General features: G+C 40.4%; 1 protein-coding gene across 1 annotated transcript in view; it reads left to right on the top strand.

Annotated features, from left to right (window-relative positions):
- Positions 1–5233: 5233 nt before the first annotated feature.
- The window catches only part of PAWR (pro-apoptotic WT1 regulator), a 107762-nt gene continuing 85126 nt past the window's right edge, over positions 5234–27869 (top strand). Inside the window, exons 1-2 of the mRNA XM_030866216.2 lie at positions 5234–5368; positions 5882–6587. Of these exons, the coding sequence (XP_030722076.1) occupies positions 6030–6587 (558 nt within the window). The 5' untranslated portion in view covers positions 5234–5368; positions 5882–6029. The remainder of the gene's footprint in view (positions 5369–5881; positions 6588–27869) is intronic.

The following is a 27869-nucleotide window of genomic DNA, read 5'->3' on the forward strand; positions in this document are numbered from 1 at the left end:
GCATGCTGAGTACTAAGGCTCCCCCAGTTCCCTTTTTCTACTTGGAACTGGAAACAGTTGACAACTAGCAATACAGGCAGAAACACAATTTCTCTCAGGGAAACTGATCTGGCCAAGAGAAAAGCCTCAAAGAGGCTGACAATGGACACATGCCTCCACAAAATGCCTGGGTCCAAACACCAGCTCCCTAAATTGAGACCATCAATCAACAAGCTCTGCCTTTTGAAAGAAGAGCAAGCAATCAACTTTTCATTTATTTATTTGGTTGCAATGGGTCTTAGTTGTGGCAGGCAGGTTCCTTAGTTGTGGCATGCAAACTCTTAGTTGAGGTATGCATGTGGGATCTAGTTCACTGACCAGGGATCAAATCCCGGTGCCCTGCATTGGGAGCTCAGAGTCTTAACCACTGCGCCACAAGGGAAGTCCCCCAAACAACTTTTCAATGCTTCAATCTAAAATATGAATGAACACGGACTTCCCTGGTGGTCCAGTGGTTTAGACTCCGCACTTCCACTGCAGGGGGCACGGGTTTGATCCTTGGTCGAGGGACTAAGATTCTGAATGCCACGCAGAGCGGCCAAAAAAAAAAAATTAAAAAAAAAATGAATGAACAGCAGACTGACAAGGAAATCCTCTAATATGAAAGATGAAGACTAAAACAATCAAAAAGATAAAAGGGAGCAAATAGGAGACAAAGTGTAGGACCAGCAGAAGAAAAGTTAAAGGAATTTCCTTAGAAAGAGAAAATCTGATGAATCTGACACAAAAATAGGATAATATGGAAGAAGAACATTTAGAGTCTAAGAAATAGATCAAAGAAAAAATGGTGGCAGAAACAGAAAATTCAACAGAAAGGTTTGGCAAGTAAGACAGGAAATTTCACTGAAAGTATAATAACATGCCAAAGAGATGGAAACTAGGAGAGAAAAGACAAATATTTACTAGAAAACACTTAGAAGTTCAATATCTATTTAACAGGGGCTCCAGAAAGAGAAAATGGAAGGGAAGAATTACCAAAGATATAGGATAAAGAAATTTCCCAAGTGAAAGGCACATGGCAGATTTAGACGGCCCACTGAGTGCTTAACATAATAATGAAAAAAGACAAATCATGGCTGGGACTTACCTGGTGGCGCAGTGGTTAAGAATCCGCCAGCCAATGCAGGGGACATGGGTTTGAGCCCTGGTCTGGGAGGATCCCACATGCCGTGGAGCAACTAGGCCCGTGCACCACAACTACTGAAGCCTCTGCGCCTAGAGCCCATGCTCTGCAGCAATGAGAAGCCTACGCACTGCAATGAGAAGCCAGCGCACCGCAATGAGTAGCCCCCTCTCACGCCGCAACTAGAGAAAGCCCGTGTGCAGCAACGAAGACCCAACACAGCCAAAAATAAATAAATAAATTTATATAGAAAAAAAAAGACAAATCATGGCAAATCTTTAAGATATTCAAGTAGATCTGGGTAAGAAGTTCCAAAAGCTTCCAGAGGGAAAATACAAAGGAATCAGAATGCCATTGGTTTTCCAAACTGCAACTCTGGAAACCAGAAGACAATATTGTGATGCCTTCAAAATTATAAAGGAAAATGATTTCCAACGTAGAGGTCTATGCCTCACCAAACTATTAACCAAGTGTGAAGATAAATTAAAAACATTTTCTAACACACATGGTCTCGAAGAATGTGCAATCGGATCTCCAGAGAATACTGAAGAAGTACTCAACTAAAATAAGGGAAAAGAAAGAGGACAATATGGGATTCAGGAAACAAGGAGTCTGCACAGGAAATAATTCCCAGGATGTTAGGGAAGTATAATCCCAGAATAACCACAGAGCAATGAGCTTTAAAATCAATCCAGACTAGAGTGGGGGTGGCAGGCTCCAGGAGAGATACCTCCAAGAAAAAGAGAAATAGAACTGACAGATCATCTGACGTGATGAACTGCATCGACAGGAAGAAAGTCTGGGTGTAAATTTGTGACTGATATATAGAAAAATAAGGCAAAAAAGGGGCAAGTTTTAACTGTAGGAAAAAGAAATATTTGTGTAACAAGAAAATAAGTTGGAGAAAAAAAAAGAAAAGCAAACATAGTACACTGCCTGGCTCAGCTGTGAACAATATTTGCATAGTAATAACACTATAAACATTAAATGTTTATTCAATAAAAATTGCAATACAAGTATAGCAGGAGTTTAGGAGTAAGAAACGTGTAGGTGTAGTCTAAGTAGAGGAGAACTAAATTTTCTTCTGTATCAGGAAGCCAAAAATGGATGTCTAAAAAATGGAGAAATCAAGAAGTAGAATAGCAGGTGAGGGCATTAAAATATAAATAGGAAGATCTATATTAGCAGAAACAGTTATAAGAGTTCAAAGTTCTGGGTAGGGTTTTAGGTAGGGGATTGCTGTCTTTTGTTATAATCCTTGTAGAACTGAAGTATTTAACCATTAAGACGATGTGCATGTATTATTTTGATTTTAGAGGGCGAATTGCATATCTTCCAGAAATATTTGCATTGCAGGCAAATTGTTATTTCTTAATATCCTATTAATTATTTCAACACATACAAACAGGCTATTTCACATATAGCTAATCCACTGCCTGGAAAACATTAAGTAAGACTTAACATTTAGAATAAGTTTGACTCTGACATATTAAAATGAATCTTTGTTTTGTTATCATCATCTTATTTCCCTCTATTATTAAGGGCAAGTGTATCACCCAAATTAGTTGTTTTAGGTTTGCTCAGAAGTTCTTAACTGGGGAAGATTTTGCCCCCCCAGGAAGCACTTGGCAAACTCACAACTGGGGGTGGAGGACACTCCTGGTAGGTATCTAGTGGGCAGAAGCCAAGGATGCTGCTAAACATCTTGCAATGGACAGGACAACACCCCCAAAGAATTATCCAGTCCCAAATTTCAGTAGTGCTGCAGTTGAGAAACCAGGCTCAGAGTCTTTAAGGATTATTTCATCAGAACGCTGTATGTGAAGATTGACGACATGCAAACACAGCAATTTAGAACTGACTCAGCTAAATATCTTGATGCAATGTTGGAAGCAGTCTGGCTGTGAAATATACCTTTGGGAATATTGAGAATGGTAAGGTAAAGACAAAAGGTATAATGAACGATAACAGTAATAATACACAGCGCTTTGTACCTCAGTAATCTCTTTCATCCATGGTTCCTAGGGCACTGTATAGACTAATAACAACTACTCCGGTACTCCCATACTACCTTTTATCTAAGGATCTCTCGGACACTTTCACAACCCTCTCACAATGTAGGAAGTATTATTATCCCCATTTTATGTGTAAGTAAACAGAGGCACAAAAGGTAAGCAACTTGCCGAAAGTCACACAAGTCCATAGTAGCCAACATTCCTGACTCAGCGCTTGTTAATATACCAAGAGAACTGGTCAAAGAGATGCACTGATAAATTATGTGGCAGAGTGTTATCCTAGTTCATTCAAAGTCTATTGTTTTCAAGTTAATATTGTGTATTTAGTACCTTATCTTTTTTCGTCTGCGCCCCCCTTAGAAACCCAGGACTCTGTTCAATATCCTATTAATAAAAGAGACTATATTTACTGAGTGCTTTCCTTGACCAAGTACACAGTGTCATTTCTTATAACAACATAAAAACATAGGCTGTTATTACTGGTTTTATAGTAAAGAAAGCTGAGTTTCAGAGAATTTAAACAACATGCCCAAGATCTCTCAGCTATTTAGATGTTTGTACTCAGGCACATTATATCCTCTTTCTGCTATATCCTGCAGTCCCTCCAAGAGAAAATCCTCTGTTAAGTTATAAAGAATATTAATGTGAATCTCTTTAATGCTCAACCCTCCCTCCCCCACCTTAAAACTCAGAAAACAAAGTAATGAATCATTAATTGAGCAGTTTCAGATGGCACACCCAGGTTGGTACCAGCCAGGCTCAGCCTTTTAAACCGATTCCCAACGTAGGCCTTTAATTTTTTAAAGAGTTTTTCCAGAACTCAATCCGGGTTATCCACAAGTTCACTCCAGCAGTCAGACAAAAGACGAGAACTGTGTGACCTTCCCCTCTGATAAATAAATAGCATGTGAATCACATTCTCCTGTTCTCCTTCCTGAGCAGGCAAAGGCTGACGGGTCACCCACCGTGTGCCACCTAGGCAAAACAGGTACTAAGTAGGAAGAAAGAGTTATGTTAGGTAAGAATGTGACTCAGGGCTCGCCTACTTTTTGCAAAATGGTGACCAGGCATTTGTACCCTATGACAGTGATGTGCCCTGGCGTTACTCGGATACGGTGACGTCTGTCTGCTCAAGTGCTTGACAGTGGCAGTCCACCCAGCCCTGATCCAGAAATCGGAGATGACTTGCCTCTGAAGATAAGATTTACCCTATGGCATGTCAAGGGTAGAAGAATAGAGACAATCACCGCCCCTGCTCATATCAAATCAGCCTCAATGCAGCTTTAGGACTTTGGTAGGGAGTTTTGCTGCTAAATTCCCTATCTGTGAAGAGGAGTTGTAGAGACAGGGTTAAGAGGAAACTCCAAGTAGGACTGGGATCGCCAACACAATACATTTTAAAATGAGCTTTAAAATTTTTCCCTGCAAGCCTAAGATAACAGTAAAGCCTTGATAATAACACGTACAGTTGAAGTCTCTCCTTTCAGGCGACACGTTCACCTGAGACCACAGACTTAGAAGGAGGGGCCTGGGTTTTAGCCGTTTCCACTCTCCTGTTTGCCACCCCAGTACATCTGAAAAGGGGGCAGCGACTAGGAAAAGGGACGCGAGAGTATTTTTCCATCCTAGCTAGTCAGGCCCTGAATCATGCACTTTCCCCCTCAGCCAGCAGTATTTGTGATTTTCCCTGGAAGAATATGTCTTGTACTTAAAAGGAAGAGTGGTGGGAGACTGGAGAGGCGGAGAAGAGGAACGGGGAGAAGGGCGTGGAGGGCGGTTCACGCTCCAGCGTCGGAGGCGCCGGCAGGTCGGCCGCCGCGAGGTTGCGCGCCCAGGAATGTGCGGTCGCATCTGCTGGCGCGGGACTGGCGGCAGCAGCGGGCTGGACGCGGCGCCGCGCACCTGAGCGCCGGGGGCGGGGCGTCGGCGGGCCCCGCCGCCCCCACCGCGCGCCGCGCCCCTCGCGCGCGGTCTCGGTCCTTTCCGCCGGCGCTTCGGCGCCGCTCGGCTCCCCTCGTTCCCTTCCCTCCCCTCCCTCATTCCCTCCCTCCCTCCCTCCCTCCTCCCTCCTAGCCCGGGAGCGCCGCGGGCTCAGGACGGAGAGCTGGCCGCGGGTCTTTCCGCGCGGCTGCTTCGGCTCACCTGGGCGCCAGCACCCAGTCCCGCTCCTCGTCCCCCCAACTCCTCCCAGGTAAGGGGCCGCCCGGTCGGTCCGCGCTCCACACGCGCACCCGTCCCCCTGGACTCGGCTGGACTGCTGGGTCGGGAGGCGTCCCGCCTCCTCCGCGAGTCGGTTGGGGACTCCGCGCCTCGTCCCGGGAATGAGTGTGTCGGTCGCGGGGACCCCGGACCGGAGCGAGGGTTGGAGATGCGACGGGTCGACAGGTGGGGGGTCTGGTCCGGGTCCCCCGACCGCCGCAGGCTCGGACCCCGGCGGGGATGGGGCGGGCGGGCGGGCGGGCAGGCGGGCCGGGGGTGGGGACCGTGCCTCTCTCCACCCCTCGAGGGGCGGTGATCGTCCGGGCCAGCCGTGTAGGTGCGTCGGAGAAACTTTGCAGGGTGGGGACTCTGCGGCTCCTCGCCTGCGGGGCTGAGTGGGCGCGCTCTCTGTGGGTCTCCGAGGGGCGCGGCCGCGGGGCAGACCCTCGGGCCGGGCGAGGATCTTACGCTTCCCTTCTCCGCCCCCTTTTGTGTTTCCCTGCAGACCAGCCGGTCCCTGGGGGAGCCGCGGCCACCCCCGCGCCCGGGGGTCGTTCCCTCGCCTCCTCCGGGTGGCGGGAAGGAAGAGGGGGCGGCGGCCGGAGTCGGGGCCGGCGGCCTGAGGTGAGAGCCCGGCCGGCCCCGCTGGGAATATGGCGACCGGTGGCTACCGGACCGGCGGCGGCAGCGGCGGCAGCACCACAGACTTCCTGGAGGAGTGGAAGGCGAAGCGCGAGAAGATGCGCGCCAAGCAGAATCCCCCGGGCCCGGCCGCCCCCGGTGGGGGCACGGGCGACGCGGCCGGGAAGCTCCCGCCGGGGCCCCTGGGTACTTCGGCCGCCGCTGCGGCCAACGAGCTGAACAACAACCTCCCAGGCGCCGCCGCCGCACCTGCCGCCCCCGGCCCCGGGGGCGTGAACTGCGCCGTGGGCCCTGCGCAGCTGAGTCGCGCCGCCCCCGGCCCGCGGCGGCCGGAGGATGAGTCCCCCGCCGCCGCCGCCGCCGCCGCCGCCGCCGCCGCCGCCGCCGCTGCTGCCGCTGCCGCTTCGGGGGCAGCCCCCGCACGGGACGGCGAGGAGGAGCGGGACGGCGCCCTGGAGAAGGGCAAGAGCTCGGGCCCCAGCGCCAGGAAAGGCAAGGGGCAGATCGAGAAGAGGAAGCTGCGGGAGAAGCGGCGCTCCACCGGCGTGGTCAACATCCCTGCCGCAGAGGTGAGCCGGGCGGGGGCCGCGGCCGGACCCTGGAGGGCTGCCGCCTCCTGGTGTCTTCTCTCCAGGGCCCAGAGCTTTCCCCCTCGAGCCTGCACTTCTTAGCCTTTCACTGAGTTAGGCAGGCAGGGGGTGATGGAGTTTTACTCTCAACAAATGCTTGCTGGGAAGTTCCCCAAATCCAAAGTCGGACGCGTGCTTTTCAGGCTTCCCGGCTAAGATCTCAGACCCAGGATCCTTCTTTTCAGTGTTGGAAAGACAACTCGGGGCTCTAGAACTTGCCCACCTAGCCTTGTTTGTTTATGCTTGATCAGTTAGAAAAATTGATTAATGGTGATGACCACGTACTTTAGTTTCCCACGTGCCCGTCTCAAATTATCAGATAGTTTATCTCTTCTTCTCTCTTAACAGTGTTTAATAGCACCTGTAAAGAAAACGTGGCTTTAGCACTCTCCCAGACAGCTTTATCTTTCAATGAACCCAAGATAAGTATATCCAGTTGAGCATATGCTGTATTTCATATATAAACCAGCTTTTGGAAATAGTGCTCCCCAGCACGCGCGCGCGCACACACACACACACACACACACACACACGAGTTTTTTTCTGAGTGGTATTGTGGACATTAGGAACGCTGTAGCAACCCTCAATTCTTTTTGCTAAAGTGCTCTCTCCCTGTATTTAAGTATTTGGCTCTGTGTATTCTGGAAAACATTTGTGGTAGGGTTGGGAATTTTTTGTTTTTTGGGTTGTTGTTGGGTTTTTTTTTTTTTTTTTTTGGTATTTTTGAGCAGTCTCAAAAACCATTATGGAGGCAGCAGCATCTTCCCATTACAGAGTTACTGGTGAAACATTTCTACTTGGGGTATAACTGCACCTTTCTCTACCCTCAACAAAACAAAACAATCCTCTAACAAGTATTTGGTTACTTTAATAGTAACTCACCGGTTTGGGGAAGTGATTCAATAACCTTGTTTCACCCGAAGTAGTTGCATCTTTTTCTCATTGGTTCTAGGTTTTACCTTTTTTTCCCTCCTGGCCTTCTAATTTATTCAACTTTGACACACAGTAAATAAATAGTAAGAATTCACCAACTTTAATTGTGGTTCAAGTAAAAGCATTTGCAGTAAGTTAGGGTGTATATCAAACATACCCAAATTTTTAAGTCTTAATATAATTTCCATACCTGGAAAATCAGAGTTTGTCTTTGAAGGGTATATTTTTATGAGTGTTTCAGAGAGATTTTTATCAGCCAGCAAAACTGTCCTCTGTGGTTTCCTACTTGCACAAAAGATCTGTTACTCATTAAATTGCTTTAAAAGGAATTCATAAGAGTGGTAATCAAATTTCTAGGGTTTTTTTTTTTTTAAGTTAAAAATATGAAGATTAGGGAGAAACTGAAGAGAAGGCTTTGGAAAAGCTACATTCCTCAACTTTCTTTTTAAAAGTAGCTGATGGTCCAAATAAAAGAATTTGTCATTTGCAATCTTTTCCTCATTGTTCATTTGAGAGGGGTCTTATTTTGGGGAATATCTTGGCAGATGTTAAACTTCATTTTTTGTCTGGCTGCTTGTGCTAAAATTGTTATTTCTCAAGTATCTTTTTGTTTTTGGTTTTTAAACAAGGGTAATGTTTACCGGGGGTAAATAAGTATGGTGTATCTCGTGAGATCCTAAGAAGCATCCTTTGTTAATATTCCTGTTTTGGGTAAGGGAACGTAGTGCTGAGAATGTAGATGACTCCCCACTACAATTGAGTCTGATACTCTGGAATGTTTTTCGTTTGGGTGTTGGCAACTCCTAAATTTAATCTTCCTTAAAAACAAACAACCCAGGGTACCATTTTTTTGACTGTGGAATTTGAACCTTTTTTATTGAATAGGGAATTGTGTACTGCTTTCTTTTTGTGGTAACTCCGGCTCTATCTGTTTAATGCTGTAGGACCCAACAAAACATGGTAATGTTTTACCACAGTATCTAATTAGCAGGCATATTTCTTGAGTGTCTCCTCCCCATATTTTCAGTTTTTTTAAAAATTTATTTATTTTTTTGGCTGCCTTGGGTCTTTGTTACTGCTCACAGGCTTTCTCTAGTTGCTGCGAGCGGGGGCTACTCTTTGTTGCGGTTCGCGGACTTCTCATTGGGTGGCTTCTCTTGTTGCAGAGTATGGGCCTTAGGCACGTGGGCTTCAGTAGTTGTGGCAGTTGGGCTCAGTAGTTGTGGCTCGCGGGCTCTAGAGCACAGGCTCTGTAGTTGTGGCACACGGGCTTAGTTGCTCCGCGGCATGTGGGATCTTCCCGGACCAGGGCTTGAACCCGGGTCCCCTGCACTGGTAGGCGGATTCTTAACCACTGCGCCACCAGGGAAGTCCCCATATTTTCAGATTTTTAAAAACAACATAAGTCTTTCAGATTGTTAATAGTGGTACACGTATGACACAAAACTTTTAAGGTGAGTCATTTTCATATCTTTAAATTGTTTTTTTTTTAGAATTGTGTGCCATTCATTTCTCTTAGTAGTTTCAACATTGCGAATGCCAGTTGCTGTGGAGTTTCTTGTGTAATACAGCTTAGCACTCCTATTTTTTAAAGTCATATACTATTTAATAGAATTTTCAGGTATGAAAATACTATAAAAGCAGAAAATCATCAGTCTGTCAATACTCACAATTAGACTTGTATTATATATAGTGTTGAATAAGACTCTCTTATTTTCAGACAGTATTCCCATCTAAATTTATATTAGAGATTAGCATGTAACTTGTATGCAAAGAGTCTATTTTAGTGGTTGATAAACATTGTTTCTTCAAGACGTATTTATTAAGCATGTGTGACACATTTGTTGTGACTTTCATTAACTTATTTTACTAATTACAGAGTATTGTAAAGTTGTTACAAAAGAACATGACAGCAGCTAAAGATACCACAAGCAACTGGAAGATAGTAAGGAAGCAGTTCAGAATCTTAAAGTGGTGGATGGTGATGGGATACTGCATGTGATGGCTGTAATAAATGCAAATATATAGATGCTCATTAATGAGATAAACTTTAGTTGTTCTTATTTACTAAGTTAGAGGTTTTTTTAAACTTTTTTCTGACTTTTTACTTTTTCTATTTTTGAGTCATAGCCCAAATTGGTTAATTTGAATGTGACATACTTCCTGCTGATAATTTTTGTATGCATTTATTAGATCAGCTACATGTTTATTACATGTTGGTGTTCAAGGCACTATCATAAGCACTGTGGAGAAAACAAGAAGAATAAGGCAGTGTATATTTTCAAGGAGCAAGACTGTAATCTAGGAAGAAGGCTAAGGCATAATTACATGAAGAAGCTTAAGTACTGTACTGAGTTAACAGTTTAAAAACCATCTTAACGCAGCATGTAACTAATTGTTTATTAACAGTGTTGTCTGTTTAAAGGAAAGAGATGATGGGGCTAGGAGTAGCTGTGAGGTTGAGGGTCTTGAACTGAGACTTATATTTCTTTACCTATATATTTATATATTCACACACGTATACATACCTGTTTGTATAGTATTTTAAATGTCAGAGTGCAGTGGTTTTTAACTGTGGCAGCACACTAACATCACGTGAGGATATTAAAAAAATGCTCCCCCCTTGCTGATTACTTGTCTTCTACCTCCCTGACCTTCTTAGATTTAATGGGTCTGGGATGGATCCCAGGCATTAATATTTTGATAACCTCCCCTTGTGAGTCAGGTTTTAGAACTATTGGGTTTCAGTCTCGGGATACAGAAATGAATAATAGGACACAGGGCTTGCCCACAAGGGGCTCTCAAGTAATATAGGGAACTGTGTTAAGTAGTACAGTGCTAAGTACAGGCTATTTCCTGAGCAGGGTACCTAACTCAAGAGGAGGGGACTATAACTTCCTCGACTGTTAATATCCACATTTTCAGAGTGCTTGTGAAGTTATTGCCATTGGGTAGGTGTGCATGAATGGGTTAACAGAGATGGTTTTCATAGAAAATAAAATCTTTCAATAGATAGAGGTCAAATGATGCTAAAGTTTGGATTTATATATAGAAGTTAACATTTATTGAAACTTAACTGTTTTCATAGTGGTTGGCTAAAGTGTTTTATGTGTTGTCTTGATTAATGCTCACAGCAATCCCATATGGTAGTTATAGTTACTCTTTTTATCCCCATTTCCAGAGGAGAAGGTGGAGGCTTGGAGAGTTTAAATGACTCAAGATCACATGGAAAGTGAATAAGTGGTAGAGTAGTATTTTAAAAGTATTTTTTTTTTGTGTGTCTAGGGAAAGTGGAGTTTTTAATTAATCTATGTTGCATTATTTAGCTTACGTCCCTAGATTTTTTTCAATAACTTTTTATTAGAGGTTATCTTAAATGATTTGAACATCTGAATGGGGAAAACAATGAAAGTATGGAATTGAATAGAAGTTAAGGTCAAATTTGTAGGCTCAGAGATTGCTTCTGAGCTTCTAGTCTGTAGTTTGCTTGGCAAAATTTTGAACACCAGATCATCAGCAAATTATTAATCTGCTTTTGGCTAGCAGTCAGAAAATGTGGATCTTCGATTTTACTTAAGTGATATGTTGTTTTTCAGTCAAGATGGGGTTATAACACCTACTACATACTTTGAAGGAACGTTTGATATATACAAACACTTTTAAGTGAATACAGTTTAAGTCATAATTATTTAGCATATTTTTTGACCGTTATATAGGACAAGTTCCACTTAGTAAATCTTATAAATCCAGATAGATTAAGAAATGCCTTTTAGTATGCCAATTATATTCCAGACTGTCTACCTTTCTATGTGATGAGTCAGGAGAAGAACTAATAGTGACTCAGAGTTGGAGAAAATTGGACTTGTGAATAGGGTAGAAACAGCATAAACACCTAGGTTCCTTAATAATATTTTAGTCGCAGCTTTCCTAAATTGATAAAGAAAATTGAAATTTTAATATTATCAGGATTTGTAATGAGTTTTCTAAGCTGAGAGGCCTTTTTACATAAAAATAATTATTATGTAATTAAAGTAGATGATATTTATGGTGTGTTTATTAAGTGCCAGGCACTGACTTAAGCACCTTACGTATATTGGTGCATTTAATTCTCTCTACAACCCTATGGGAAAATGGGGCAGAAAGGATAAGTTACTTGCCAGAGGCCATATATGTGGTAAGAAGCAAAGTAGTCTGTCTTCAAAGTCTGGTGCTTAATAACCATCTTATTATATTTCAGTGTATTACATACTATATACCTAGTTTAAGAAATACAAGATTATTGAAATAAAAAGAAATAAAGAAATAAAAGATTATTTTATAAGATGCTAATAAATTACTATAGAATTTGAAAATAACCCTGTTATAAAAGGCAGATGAAGTGGGACTTTACTGGAAGAATTTGAGAGCAAATAAATATATAAACAGTGGTATTACAATTCTTGTTTAAAATCTTTGTCAAGCTAGCAGCCTTATTTGTGTTCTTTATTATTTCTGCACTGGTTTTCAGCATCTGTGATATAGGCCAGAAAATAATTATGCTGTTTAATAGTAATGCTGATATAATGTCTTAGAAATTTAAAATTACTGGAAAATACTAGTTTGAAATTTTCTAAGAGTTTTTTTCTTTTTAAAAAGTGAGATATAATTTACATACCATAAAACTCACCCTTTCAAAGTGTACAGTTCAGTGGTTTTCAGTGTATTCACAAAGCTGTGCTCTAAGTGCTTTTACATTTTCATCTTAATTTTTTAATTATGTTCCTAGAACCTGTGGTACCTAAGTTTTAGCTCCCTACTCAGTAAAGTGCAACAGTATTCAAACCACGAGAAGCTATTAAGTTAATATAATTTAATTTCAGCTTTTCCTGCATTTCACAGAGAAATGAAATGGTAGAATCTCCTCAGTTTTAAGTTTCTTAAAAAACTTAGACATCTACTACCACTTGTTTTTACTGGAATTTAGTATAAGAGGTACTTAATTTAATTGAATGTAATATTTTCAACTTGTTTAAAATTTTACGTATCTTCCATGAGATCTGTAAAGCTCTACCATCTAAACTTTTGGGAACTTTGATTCAGAGTAAAAATGGAGTTTTATGCCATTAATGGCTTTAGTCATACATTACTTAAATCAGGGTCCTAAAAGATGTGGCTGGGTTGGGGTGGGGGGAACCACCTGTACCAATATCACCTGTGTTATTTATTTAAAATGCAGATTTCTGGGATCCACTTCAGTCTGCGGATGGGAAGGAGTTACTTAAGACATCATTTTAACATGTTCTTGAGTGATTCTTGTACATACTAAAGTTTGAGAAGAACTGACTTAAATGCTCTGTACTGGTTTACTGATCTGTGAAATGAAATTGATACTGATTATTTTATTTAATTCATATAATAATCCTGTGAGATAACGTTTCTGAAAATGTTCGAAGAATGACCAAATGATAAATTATAGTTACTGTGTAGGTTACATTGAAAGGTGGTTGTTGATGTCTAGTGGAAATTTCTTACTGGGATGTTAAACATTCTTATTTTTCCCTTTTAATTAAGAACTTTATAGATATTTTAACAGAGACAACTTGAGGTACTTGGAAATTCAGAGGATCTTAAACATTTATGTAATGTCATATATTTAGTACAAAATGTTGTCTGTCTTGCTTCTTGCAGAAGCCTAGCCTACAGAAGAAACCTCTAATACTTCACGTGTAATTTGAACTGTACTTTTACTCATTTTTCTTTTTTATATTCTTTAAGGGAAAGTGTATGTTTGTAAATATGTTTAATAATTAGTTCAAACTCTTAAAACAGGTTTTGTCCATCTTGTCAAAATAGTCTCAAGTGAAGACTTTTCTCCTTTTGTTTACTACTCTTACATATTAGACCTGTCGGTGTCCTTAGCTAGCCAATTGATTCTTAACATATTTGCTTATTGCTGAGGCAACTTTTGGTGTAAGTCTTATCCATTTTTTTAAAAAAATTATTTAATTATTTTTGGCTGAGTTGGGTCTCCGTTGCTGTGCGCGGGCTCTCTCCGGTTGCGGTGAGTGGGGGCCGCTCTTTGCTGCGGTGTGGCGGCCTCCCCTGTTGTGTGGAGCACGGGCTCTAGGCGCGCGGTCTTCAGTAGTTGTGGCACACGTGCTCAGTAGTTGTGGCTTGCAGGCTCCAGAGCGCAGGCCCAGCAGCCGTGGCGCATGGGCCCAGCTGCTCCGCGGCATGTGGGATCCTCCCAGACCAGGGCTCGAACCTGTGTCCCCCACAATGGCAGGCAGATTCCCAACCACTGTGCCACCAGGGAAGCCCAAGTCTTGTGCAGTTTTGTTTATAGTTGTGTACATACGGGTGTTAGAATTGAGCCTCAGCTATTTATTACATTCTCCCTGGGTTACTTAAAAATATGCCAGGCACCATGTCTGAATAAAATTATAACAATATTTAATTTCTAAAAGCAGCAAAATTATATACATAAAGGGCAAAAACAGCTCCAGTGAGTTCAAAACTAAGCACGTGAATTGGCTAATAAACGTTTATTCGGTGATAGTCTTTAGAAATTTCCTTCACCAAATTTTTATAGGTTACAATGTGGTTTTCAATAATAGTTTCATTTGCTTTATAAGTTGAATTTAAAGAAAAAGGGCTGTTGTGTTCTGAAAGTGAGTATTTTATTAGAGTTTTGCTGAAATGAACAGATAGGAGAGAATTTATGTTGTTGATTACAATTCTGTGACAGCTAAAATTTTGTTTGCAGGCTCTTTTTATAAACTGTTAAGAGACTAATTGAATAATAAATAAAAATAATAAAATACAGTTTGAAAAACATCTGATGAAAACGTTTTTTGTAATAAAATTAACTTTAAAAGATACCTTTTAATATTCAACTTATCTATGGGCATGTACGTGAACTACTTAATCTTATTTGAGAAATTTTCAGATTATATGAAGTATGAAATGATTTTCTATTACTTTTGGAATTCCTTGCAGAATACTTTTAGTAGTATTTAAAAAGAATGGAAATCTGAGTTATGAAGAACAAAATGAACGTTCAGAAGATGGTACCTGAGGAATATGAATAGAAAGTATTTTAGCTGAAATAGTCAAAGAAGTTACTTTAGGTCTCAAATTCTTGACAAGACCTCTTGATATTCTGTAATGCCAGCAAAAGTTGATCCAAATCAAATTTGTATCTTAAATATTTTTTCTCTGCTGGTAAAAATGTGTTAAAACAGTAATGTATTCATTGTAGTTCCCTTGTGTAAATACAAAAAAAGATAGAGAAACCAATCACCTGTTATACATATTAATATTTGTTATAGTCCTTTTTCTATCTACATAGAAAATGGAACCACACTATACAGGTTTGTGTGTATATTTAGTCATTCATTATGAATATTTTTATGGTGGTGTTCTTCAAAAATAGGGGTGGATTTAAAAAAAAATTTTTTTTATTTTTGGTTGCATTGGGTCTTGCGTGGGCTTCTTATTGCGGTGGCTTCTCTTGTTGCAGAGCACAGGCTCTAGGTGCACGGGCTTCAGTAGTTGTGGCACACGGGCTCAGTAGTTGTGGCACACGGGCTCAGTAGTTGTGACACGCGAGCTCTAGAGCTCAGGCTCAGTAGTTGTGGCACTCGGGCTTAGTAGTTGTGGCTCGTGGGCTCTAGAGTGCAGGCTCAGTAGTTGTGGCGCACGGGCTTAGTTGCTCCCTGGCATGTGGGATCTTCCCGGACCAGGGCTCGAACCCGTGTCCCCTGCATTGGCAGGCAGATTCTTAACCACTGCACCACCAGGGAAGCCCGAGAGTTGGATTTTGTTTTTTAATCATGGTAAAATACCCATACATAAGATCTTAACCATTTTTAAGTGTACATTCAGTGGTATTAAACACATTCACATTGTTGTGCAGAAATCACCACTACCATCCCCATAACTCTTTTCATCTTGTAAAACTGAAACTATATACCTATTAAACAGTAACTCTCCATTCTACCCTCCCTCCAGCCCCTGACAACCACCAGTATACTCTCTGTCTTTAGGGATGGATATGTTTGTGTTTTTTGATGTTAAAATATTTCAACATTGCTTTATTGGCCCTACTGCTAAACAGCTATTTATTCCTTTTCATATATTGTGTTTCCTGAACCATTCAAGAAGTGTGTTTGGGTCATTCAAAGCATCTTATAGGTACTGGGACCTTCAGATAATTGTGAAGGATGCCTGAGATTTTTTTTTTTTTTTTACCTCCTCTGTTGCCTTTGATTTTGGCAGGAAATTCGTGATTAGAGCTGCAGTAATTATGTGTGTGTAAGCTATAACTCAACATACAAGTTCATAAAACTCAACATGGTATGCAAAAGTCACATGATTAAAAACCCCAGGGTGTATGGAAAAATGGAGTTTAGGGGCAGAACACTCAAAATCTTTGTCAGTGACATGTGAAAAGACAGAAACCTAATGAATACTAGCACAATTTTATACATGTTAAATGGTTAAATATAGAAGTACTGCAATAAATATGACACTTTACCTTGTAAAAGGCCTGAAGTTTGCTTACAGAAGTGGGTGTCAAAAAGGTTGCAACTTGTGAAGTGGTGGAAGAAGGGCTATCTGAAATTGGATTGAAAGTTCAACACCAGATATGGATGGGTATAGCTCATAACACATGCAGTGAGTGAACTGAGCTACCTGGCAGAACTTTGTGGTGTGTGTGTTTTGTGTGTTTCTGTGTGGCTGGGTAGTGTTTTCTCTGCTCACCTAGTGTGTCTTGCAGTTGCACAGAAGCAAATGTGAAATTTGTGTTATGCTCAACTTGCTCCCTAACATATTAGTTACTTTGGAACAAATACAGTTTTCTAAACAAATGCTGGAGTGTATATGTATATGCCCATACATACATACATATCTATGTATCTATCTATATCTGTATTCATATCCACATCCATATATCCAAAATATGTAAAACAGTGGCATGAGAAGATCAATCCAAGTAGTGAGGTAGAGAAAGATCTAGGGAGCAGACAGTGACTAGAGCTGAGAATACTCATTTAACCATATACTAATACTGATTGCTAGGGCAGTGCTGGTAGAAAAGGAAAGCAGTGGATGGATTTTAGAGGGTTTTTCTTTGGTATTAGAAAATCACATAACTGGGTGTTTTGAACTCGAAAAGTCTTTAGAGATCATCTAGTCCATTATAAAAAAGTGTTAACTTGGTTTTCCCAGACTACTTTTATCTCAGAATTTAAGTTGTATTTCGGCCTCAGCCTTCTTCCCTGTAGCTGAGTGTTGCAGTCCTGCCTCTCCCCCACCACGCCCCCGCCAGGCTAACTCTCCTGATTACTATCTGGAATCTTGCTTATTTTATTATTTTATTCCTTCTTAAATACTCAGCCTTTCTCTGTTGGTTCATCTTGCCATGAAGGAATGTTCCCTTAATTCTGCTTCACCTTCAACTTACTTTTCTTTCCTTAATTGCTCAACTTAAAGGCGTTGTTTTCACCTGCTAACTCCCATTTCACTGCTCAGTCCCATTACTTTATTAAAATTGATCTTGCCAAGTTTGCTTATGGCCTCATAATTGCCAACGTGACAGCTTCTTTTCTATTTTCATCCTACCTGACCTTCTTTAAGCATTTACCCTTGTCACTCTTCTCTCTTGGGTGCTACAGCACTTTTGGTAGATTCTTTTTTAGTTGGTTTACTCAAAAACATTTGAGTGCCTTCTCTGTGCCCCAGGCTCAGTGCTCCGTGATACAATGAGTTACATTATCAGCAGTCTTTAAGGAACTTCAGGTTTTCTCTTAGAGAAAAAATAATGTCTTAGTTTAGGCAGCTATAACAGAATATCATGAACTGGGTGGTATATAAACAACAGAAATTTATTTCTCACAATTCTCGAGGCTGTGATCTTGGACTCCCAAGATCAAGACAGCAGCAGAATCTGTGTTTGGTGAGAGCCTGCTTCTTGGTTCACTCTGTCCTCACATGGTGGAAGGGGTTGAGAGAGATCTCTGGGGTCTCTTTTATCAGAGCACTAATCCCATTCATGAGGACTCCACCTTCATGACCTAATCTCTGCCCAAAGGCCCCATCTTCTAATATTATCACATTGCGGTTTATGATCTCAACATAGGAATTTTTTTTAGCTTGTTATTTTTTTAACATCTTTATTGGAGTATAATTGGTTTACATGGTGTGTTAGTTTCTGCTTTATAACAAAGTGAATCAGCTATACATATACATATATCCCCATATCTCTTCCCTCTTGCGTCTCCTTCCGTCCCACCCTTCCTATTCCACCCCTCTAGGTGGTCACAAAGCACTGAGCTGATCTCCCTGTGCTATGCGGCTGCTTCCCACTAGCTATCTGTTTTACATTTGGTAGTGTATATATGTCCATGCCACTCTCTCACTTCGTCCCAGCTTACCCTTCCCACTCCCCGTGGCCTCAAGTCCATTCTCTAGAAGGTCTGCGTCTTTATTTACGTCCTGCCCCTAGGTTCTTCATGACCTTTTTTTTTTAGATTCCATATATATGTGTTAGCATACGGTATTTGTTTTTCTCTTTCTGACTTACTTCACTCTGTATGACGACTCTAGGTCCATCCACCTCACTACAAATAACTCAATTTCGTTTCCTTTTATGGCTGAGTAATATTCCATTGTATATATGTGCCACATCTTCTTTATCCATTCATCTGTCGATGGACACTTAGGGTGCTTCCATGTCCTGGCTATTGTAAATAGAGCTGCAAGGAACATTGTCGTACATGACTCTTTTTGAATTATCAACATAGAAATTTTGGAGAAACACAAATATTCAGTCCATAACAGATAACAAATAATTATAATTTGATGTTATAAAAACTGCAATATAGAAAAGAACAAAGTATTGAACTAGCTCAGAAAAGGGAGCCACCAGTTACATGAGGGAGTCAAAGAGAGCTTTATATTTGATGAAGTGGTATTAAGCCCTGAGACTTGACTGATGAAGACTTCCCAAGTGCAGAGGGGACACAGTAACATTCTAGATAAGGGAAGGCACAGAACCAAGAGATAATAGCATTACATTGCATGCCTACTGTGTGCACAACACTGTGCTGGGAACTTTCTGTGCATTATTTCTGATCTTCACATTAACTCACAAGGTAGATTTTTTTATATTTCTCATTTTACAAGATGAGGAAGTTGAGCTTCATAGAAGTTGTGACTTGCCCAAAGCTATACTGGCAAACTTGGACTCCACATTTGTTTAGGTGCCAGTGCTCACACGTTGGTTATCATTGTTGGAAAGAGGGAGGGATATGTTCTTACAGAGGAAACTGACATGCACAGAATTCATGATTGGGAGTGAATGGAGAACAGCTAAATAGGAATGATATGGACCAATTGTGATGGATCTGAATGTCATGCCAGGGAATTCAGACTTTATTCTGCTGTTCTTTGTTAGTATTATTGGCTAAGCATTTCCTTCCTTTGTCCATACCTATTTATACAATAACTCTGACAGCTTCCAGAATGGAATAAGTTTTGCCTGCCTAATTTGAAGTCATTAAGGGAATTTTCTTCTTCAGAGACAGGTACCTATTCAAGAATGTTAAACAATATAAAATCCTGTAAAAATAATATGCATATAATAGAATAAATAAATCCAGATTTTCACATGGGTTAAAAAGAAACGAGAGGATAGGCCCTAAGCAAAGTTATACCAAAAATAATTATGTACTGAAGATTTAGGGGTGACTTTTTAGGGGAGCGGGATGGAGTGGAGGTGGGGGCTGTGGTGATATTAAATTGTCAGATTCTGTTCTGAGTGTAATCAAGAAGAGGTTTATAGCTTAATTTTGTCCCTGGGTTTAGACTTTTTCCTGTATTTGATATAAAAACAGGTGTTAATTCCACTCCCAGATTCTTTTAGTTCATCTTGGAATACAGATGCTTGGAATACAGATGCTAAAGGATGGGCATTGCCTTTGATTCTTTTCCTGCCTTTATTCATTCAGCTTCTACAGATGTTCCCTTCCTCCCTTCCTGTCTCCCTTCCTTCTGCCCTCTCTTACTTAGAGGAAGTTAAGTGCTTCTCCAAATCACGTATTAGGAATAGTGTTTATTTTTGATGATTTAAAGGCAGTGCTTTCTCATTGCAGAAAATTTGAAGTTAAACAGCCAAAACAGGATTGTGCAAACATCAGCTATAGATTACTGCTATCGATTTGACATACATTCTTTCATTTTTATTAATTGGGATTATATTCTATGTACATTTTTATAGCCTATCTTTATTTTTTTAAATTTTATTTATTTACTTTTTGTTTATTTACTTTTTTTTTTTTTTTTTGGCTGCATTAGGTCTTTGTTGCTGCTCATGGGCTTTCTCTAGTTGTGGCGAGCGGAGTCTACCCTTCGGTGCAGTGTGCGGGCTTCTCATTGCAGTGGCTTCTCTTGTTGCAAAGCACGGGCTCTAGGCATGCAGGCTTCAGTAGTTGTGGCTCGCGGGCTCTAGAGCGCACGCTCAGTAGTTGTGGTGCACGGGCTTAGTTGCTCTGCGGCATGTGGGATCTTCCCGGACCAGGACACCAGGGGGTGTCCCCTGCATTGGCAGGCGGATTCTTAACCACTGCGCCACCAGGGAAGCCCCTATAACCTATCTTTAAGCTTGACATTATATCGTGAATATTATTTCCTTTTAAACTTTTTTTGAAAGCGGAGATGTTAATTTTTTGGTTTCATAAATGTAATTCCCACTGTCCAATGATAACTATTACTTTATAGTTTCAGTGTACAATTTTTGAGGATATTTTTGGGCATACACCTAAAATAAATATGTAAGTCCAGAAATTTAGTCATTCTACAAATATTATAACATTTTGCTCTTACTATCTTATGATCATCTTTATATGTCAGTGAATATATATATAGCTGTGTTGTTATTCTTAATGGCTACAGAATATTTAATAATTTAGATGTTCCAGTAAAGCTACAACACATTTGCTACCTTCTTAGTATGTATTGCATATTAGACACCGAATTAGGCCTTTTGGGCATCTGAGTTGCTATGTCTGTTGTTACCAGCATTGCCAGGATTTGGACAAACTCTAATTCATGTTTTTTTCCTTGAGCAATTTAAAATCTAATTTGGAGAAATAATATAATTTTGAAACATTTAAAAAAATGTGTAATAAAGTGGTAAATAATGCCATACTCTTAGTACAGAGAAGTGAGAGTTCCGTAGAGGACTGAATAGTCCAGGAAGTTTCACGGAGGGAGTGTGAGATTTGAGCTGATCTTGAAGGACTAATAAGAAATGGGCAGGTGAAGAGGAGAGTCATATTTCAGACTGAGAGAGAGCAGAGTGGGCAGTGGTACAAAGGTGGGAGTTAGCAACCTGATTGAGATACAGGGTTTATTTATTTATTTATTTTTTGGCTGCACCGCGTGGCTTGTGGTATCTCATTTCCCCAACCAGGGATAGAACCCAGGCCCCTGGCAGTGAGAGCACCAAGTCCTAACCACTGGACCACCAGGGAATTCCTGGGATAGAGGGTTTATATTAGGAAATATACCTCAGCTTTGAAACCCATAGAGTAGAAGGATACAGGTATTACAATTGGTAGTTTGCTTTGATGCTACCTTCAGAGCTCTACTTTGTAGATCATTTGAAGCACTCAAATTTGTTCATAGTAATATTTCTTTTTAATTTATAGGCATACCTCAGAGATGTTGTAGATTTTGTTCTAGATCACTATGATAAAGTGAACATTGCAATGAAGCAAGTCACATGCACTTTTTGGTTTTCTAGTGCATATAAAAGTTATGTTTGCACTATACTGTCGTCTATTAGCGTTATATCTAAAAAAATGTACATACCTTAATTAAAGAATACTTAATTGCTAAAAAATTGCTAACCATCTGAGCTTCCAGCAAGTCATAATTTTTTTTGCTGGTGGAGGGTCTTGCCGGATGCCTGCTGACTGATCAGGGTGCTGGTTGCTGAAGGCTGGGGTGGCAGTGGCAATTCCTTAAGATAAGACAATGAAGTTTGCTGCATCAGGTAACAACTCTTCCTTTCACCGATGATTGCTCTGTAGCATGCAAAGCTGTTTGATAGCATATTACCCACAGTAGAATTTCTTTCAAAATTGGAGTCAGTCCTCTCAAACCGTACCACTGCTTTATCAACTAAGTTTATGTAATATTCTAAATCCTTTGTTGTCATTTCAACAATCTTCACAGCATCTTCAGCAGGAGCAGATTCCATCTCAAGAAACCACCTTCTTTTCTCAACCATAAGAAGCAACTCCTCATCTGCTCAAGTTTTATCATGAATTTGCAGCATCTCAGTCACATCTTCAGATTCCACTTCTAATTCTAGTTCTCTTGCTGTTTATACCACCTCTGCAGTTACTTCCTCTACTGAAATCTTCCATGGGGGTTGGGATCACCTTCTTCCAAGCTCCTGTTAATGATGATATTTTGACCTCTCCCCATGAATCATGAATGTTCTTAATGGCATCTAGAATGGTGACTCCTTTCCAGAAGATTTTGAAATTACTTTGCCCAAATTCATCAGAGAAATCACTGTCTATAGCAGCTATAGCCTTACACAGTGTATTTCTTAAATAATAATACTTGAAAGTTGAAAGTACTCCTTGATCCATGGATTACAGAATGAATGTTGTATTGTCAGGCAAGGAAACAACATGAATCTTATTGTACATCTCCATCAGAGCTCTTGGGTGACCAGGTGCATTGTCAGTGAGCAGTAATATTTTGAAAGGAATCTTTTCTGAGCAGTAGGTCTCAACAGTGGGCCAGCTATGTTGTAAACAGATGTGCTGTCATCCAGGCTTTGTTATTCTTTTTATGGAGCACAAGGGCCCTAGGATTTTCAGAATGGTGAGTGAGCATTGGTTTTAACTTCAAATCACCATCTGCATTAGCTCCTACCTGGCAAGAGAGTCAGACTGTCCTTTGAAGCCAGGCATTGAATCTCTCCTTTGTAGTTGTGCAAGTCCTTGATGGCGCCTTCTTCCAATATAATGCTGTTTTTTCCTATCAGTACACTGAAAATCTGTTTTTTTAGTGTAGCCACCTTCGTTAATGATCTTAGCTAGATCTTCCGGATAACTTCCTGCAGCTTCTACGTCAGCACTTGCTGCTTCACCTTGTACTTTTATGTTATGGAGACGGCTTCTTTCCTTAAACTTCGTGAGCCCACCCATGCTAGCTTTAAACTTTTCTTCTGCAGCTTCCTCACCTCTCCAGCCTTCATAGAACTGAAGAGAGTTAGGACCTTTTTCTGAATTAGGGTTTGGATTACTGGAATATTGTGGCCTGGTTTGATCTTCTATCCAGACCACTAAAACTCTCTCCATATTAGCAGTAGGGCTATTTTGCTTTCTTATCATCGAGTTCACTGGAGTAGCACTTTCAGTTTCCTTCAAGAACTTTTCCTTTGCATTCACAACTTGGCTAACTGTTTAGTGCAAGAAGGCTAGCTTCGAGCCTGTCTTGGCTTTCAACATGCCTTCCTCACTAAACTTAATCCTTTCTAGGTTTTGATTTAAAGTGAGAGACTTGGGACTCTTCCTTTTGCTTAAACACTTAGAAACCGTTGTAGGGTAATAAATTGGCCTAATTTCAATATTGTTGTGTCTTAGGGAATAGGTAGGCCTGAGGAGAGGGAGAGAGATGGGGGAACAGCCGGTCAGTGGAGCAGTCAAAACACAGACATTTATCAGTTAAGTTGGCTGTCGTATGTGATTGCCGTTTGTGCCACCCCAAAACAATTGCAATAGTGACATTAAAGATCATTGATCACAGATTACCATAACAAATAAAATAATGAAAAAGTTTGAACCATTGCAAAAATTACCAAAATCTAACTCAGAGACAGGAAGTGAGCAAATGCTATTGGCAAAAATGGTTCTGAAAGACTTGCTCCACTCAGGTTTATAAAAAATGCAGTATCTGCAAAGTGAGATAAAGCAAAGCACGATAAAACGAGGTGTGCCTGTAAAAGACTTTGTTAGAGTTGCTTTAGTTTGCAGAGAAATTGAGCAGAAAGTAGAGAGTTCTCATATACTCCCCTACTCCCTAGTTTCCCCCATTATTAACATCTTGCATTGGTGTGGTACATTTGTTACAATTGATGAACCAGTATTAAATAAAATCTGTAGTTTACATTAGGGTTCATTCTGTGTTGTACAGTTTAAAAAAGTTTTGTTGAATGCATAATGTCACTGTATCTACCGTTACAGTATCATAGGGAATAGTTTCACTGCCCTAAAAAATCCCCTATGCTTCACCTATTCATACCTCCTCCCCTTCCCCTGGCAACCACTGATCTTTCCACTGTCTCTATAGTTTTACCTTTCCCAAATGTCATAGAGTTGGAATTCTCCTATGCAGTCTTTTCAGACTGGCTTCTTTGATTTTAGCAACATGCATTTAAGGTTCTAAGATTTCATTTTTTTAAAATCAGATAATAATGGTATTAATTAACCTAATCACCTAAGTTTCCCCAGATGACCTGGGATGATTTTTTTTCAAAGCATCATTATCTACCCTCAGATGACAAACATTTGTTACCAGTAAGGAGTTATAGCATAAATGAGGTGTTGAATCAATGTTTATCGAATGAACAGTTGTTCAGAAGAGTATGCCAAAGCTTTAATGGAAATATCAAAAGAGGAGCACTAAAAAATATTTTGGTTAATGATATTTTCATAAAGTGTGTACAACTTCATAAGGTGTATAGAAAGCCTTGAGAAGGTCCTATTGCTTATTTGATCATGTCAGTTAGAATATGTTATATGTTAAAATATTAATCACATTACTTTCTAGTCCACATTTGTAGTTTTTTATGTGGTTTTCCACCAAATATCTGATCCTGTGTTTGCACAAAGAAACAAATAAAAATCTATCTTTGACTTTCCAAAGATCCTTAGAATTCATTTTTTATGAATTCTAATGATACTTTAATTAATTTTTTTATTGATTCAGTGAAATGTCAGAAGGGTAAACATCTAGAGCTTAAGTGCTTTCTTTATGCCTGGCTTCATTTCTAGATGGCAATATATTTGAATTCAGAGAAGTTACTTCCACCTTCAGTATATAGAACTTAAGGCCTGTGTTTCTAGCCTGTTGATTAAAACCTTTCCTGCGTCAATGAAATCTAACCACAGACTTCTCCCAGAGAAGGGACTCAATCTTGAGATTGGTGGAATATTTAGATGGTAAGTTGATTAGAGACAAGGAACTTTAATTACATTCCTCAAATTTTTATTTTGTTGAATTCAAGGTTAAAAGGGTGAACGCAAAACAACTTTAAGCTATACGTGGTTCTGAAATAATTATTAGAATGTAATGTTTTCCTTTTTTAAGCTTAGCTTTCCTTGAGACTCCACTTAATATCCTCAACACTTAGCTCATTGCTTGCTATGCAGAATTAAGACTGTATTGAGAATGTGGCAAATGTGGCAAATCTGAGTAAATGATTTCATTTCTAAATTATATTTTCTCCTAGATTCCTGCTCTAAAATTACAAAATCTTGAAGTTGACTTAAAATTGGAGTTAAACTTAAACTCCAAACTTAAATTGGAGTTAAACTAAAATTGGAGTTAAACTTATGCTAAACTTATGCTCCTTTTTATTGTGAACTGCAGTTGGTAATATGGTTATCTATTCCAGTGAATAGTTGAGGATAACAAATACTAGAAAACATCTGCCAAAAAATTTGGGCATAAGAAAGAGTCAGTTACAGTAACTGCTGTTATTTTGATATTTTGTAAATTGCTCCCTTTGCAATACTTGTGTCTCAGGAAATATCTTTTTTTTTTTTAATGTCATGGAATTTTTTAGAATGAAACTGTACGAGAGACATTTTTAGCATTTTGTAACCCAGTGATTTTTCTATGAAGAATTTTCACTGTTACTGACTGGAATTTTTTGTTCAAGAAAAAATGTGTAATAGTAACACATAAGATGGGCATGATAATGGTAAAATGTTTTGCTCATTTAATTTTATTTTGGCTCCAGAAACAGATTTGACAGTTTTGTTTTTTAATAGACTTCAGGAGCAGTTTTAGGGTCACAGCAAAATTGAGTGTAAGTTGTAGAGATTCCCCACATCTCTCCTCCCTCTACATTGTGCATAGCTTCCCCCATCATCAACATCCCCTACCAGAGTGGTATATTTGTTAGAACTGATGAACATACACAGACACCCAAAGTCCATGGTTTACATCATGGTTTACTCTTAGTGTTGTACATTCTGTGGGTTTGGACAAATGTATAATGACATATATCTATAGATATAGTACCGTACAGAGTAGTTTCACCACCCTAAAGATCCTCTGTGCTCTACCTATGCAGGCTTCCTCCTAACCCCTGGCAACCACTGATCTTTTTACCGTCTCCATAGTTTTGCCTTTTCTAGAACATCATATAATAGCAATCATACAGTAGGTAGTCTTTTCATATTGGCTTCTTTCGCTTAGTAATATGCATTTAAGGTTCTTCCATATCTTTTCATGGCTTGATAGCTCATATCCTTTTAGTGCTGAATGATATTCCATTGTCTGGATATACCAATTTATTTATCCATTCATCTACTAAAGGGCATCTTGGTTGCTTCCACATTTTGGCAGTTACGAATAAAGCTGCTATAAACATCCACGTGTAGGTTTTTGTGTAAACATAGTTTTCAGATCCTTTCGGTAAATACCAAGGAGCATGATCAACAAATTATACGGTAAGAGTGTGTTTAGTTTTGTAAGAAACTGTCAAACTGTCCTCCAAAGTGGCTGTACTATTCCCACCAGCAGTGAATGAAAGTTTCTGTTGCTCCATATCTTTGGCAGCATTTGGGGTTTTCATTGTTCCTGATTTTGGCCATTCTAATAGATATGTGGTGATACCTTGTTTGTTTTTTTTTAAATAAATTTATTTATTTATTTACTTTTTGGCTGCGTTGGGTCTTCGTTGCTGTGTGCCGCCTTTCTCTAGTTGCGGCGAGTGGGGGCTACTCTTCGTTGCGGTGCGTGGGCTTCTCATTGCGGTGGCTTCTCTTTGTTGCGGAGCACAGGTTGTAGGCATGCAGGCTCTACAGCGCAGGCTCACTAGTTGTGGCGCATGGGCCTAGTTGCTCCGCGGCATGTGGGATCTTTCCGGACCAGGGCTCGAACCTGTGTCCCCTGCATCGGCAGGTGGATTCTCTTTTTTAAAATACTGCTTTTTATTTATTTAATTTTATTTTTATTTATTTATTTTTGGCTGCGTTGGGTCTTCCTTGCTGCCAGCAGGCTTTCTCTAGTTGCAGTGAGCGGGTGCCACTGTTGGTTGCAGTGTGCGGGCTTCTCGTTGCAGTGGCTTCTCTTGTTGCAGAGCATGGGCTCCTGGTGTGCAGGCTTCAGTAGTTGTGGCACGAGGGCTCAGTAGTTGTGGCTTGTGGGCTCTAGAGTACAGACTCAGTAGTTGTAGCACACGGGCTTAGTTGCTCCGCAGCATGTGTGATCTTCCCAGACCAGGGCTTGAACCCATGTCCCCTGCCTTGGCAGGCAGATTCTTAACCACTGTGCCACCAGGGAAGTCCTGTGGTGGTACCTTGTTTTAATTTGCATTTCCCTGATGACACAGCATCTTTTTATATGCTTATTTGCCATTTGTATATCTTCCCTGATGAAGTGGTTATTAATAGGTCTTTGGTTCATTTTTAAATTGGGTTGTTTGTTTTCTTTTTGTTGGGTTTTAAGAATTCTTTGGATATTTTGGCTAATAGTCCTTTTTCAGATGTGTCTTTTGTCAATATTTTTTCCCAGACTCTGTTTTGTCTTCTAGTTCATCAACTATTTCTCTTCATGGATTGTACCTTTGGTGTTGTACCTAAAAAGTCATTGCCAAACCCAAGGTCATCTAGGTTTTCTCCTATGTTAGTTATCTTTAAAAAAAAAAAAAAAATTATTTATTTGGTTGCATGGGGTCTTAGTCGCGGCAGGCGGGCTCCTTAGGTTCAACAGGCGGGCTCCTTAGTCTTGGCAGGTGGGCTCCTTAGTCGCAGCACGTGGGCTCCTTAGTTGTGGCATGTGAACTCTTAGTTGCGGTGTGCATGTGGGATCTCGTTCCCTGACCGGGGATTGAACCCAGGCCCCCTGCGTTGGGAGCGAGGAGTCTTTATCTGGGCACCACCAGGGAAGTCCCAGTTATCTTCTATGAGTTTTATAGTTTTAGGTTTTCCATTTAGGTCTGTGATCCATTTTGAGTTAATTTTTGTGAAAGTTATAAGGTCTGTGTCTAGT

The sequence above is a fragment of the Globicephala melas genome, chromosome 10, assembly GCF_963455315.2.
Source record: "Globicephala melas chromosome 10, mGloMel1.2, whole genome shotgun sequence".
NCBI classification, from domain to species: Eukaryota; Metazoa; Chordata; class Mammalia; order Artiodactyla; family Delphinidae; genus Globicephala; species Globicephala melas.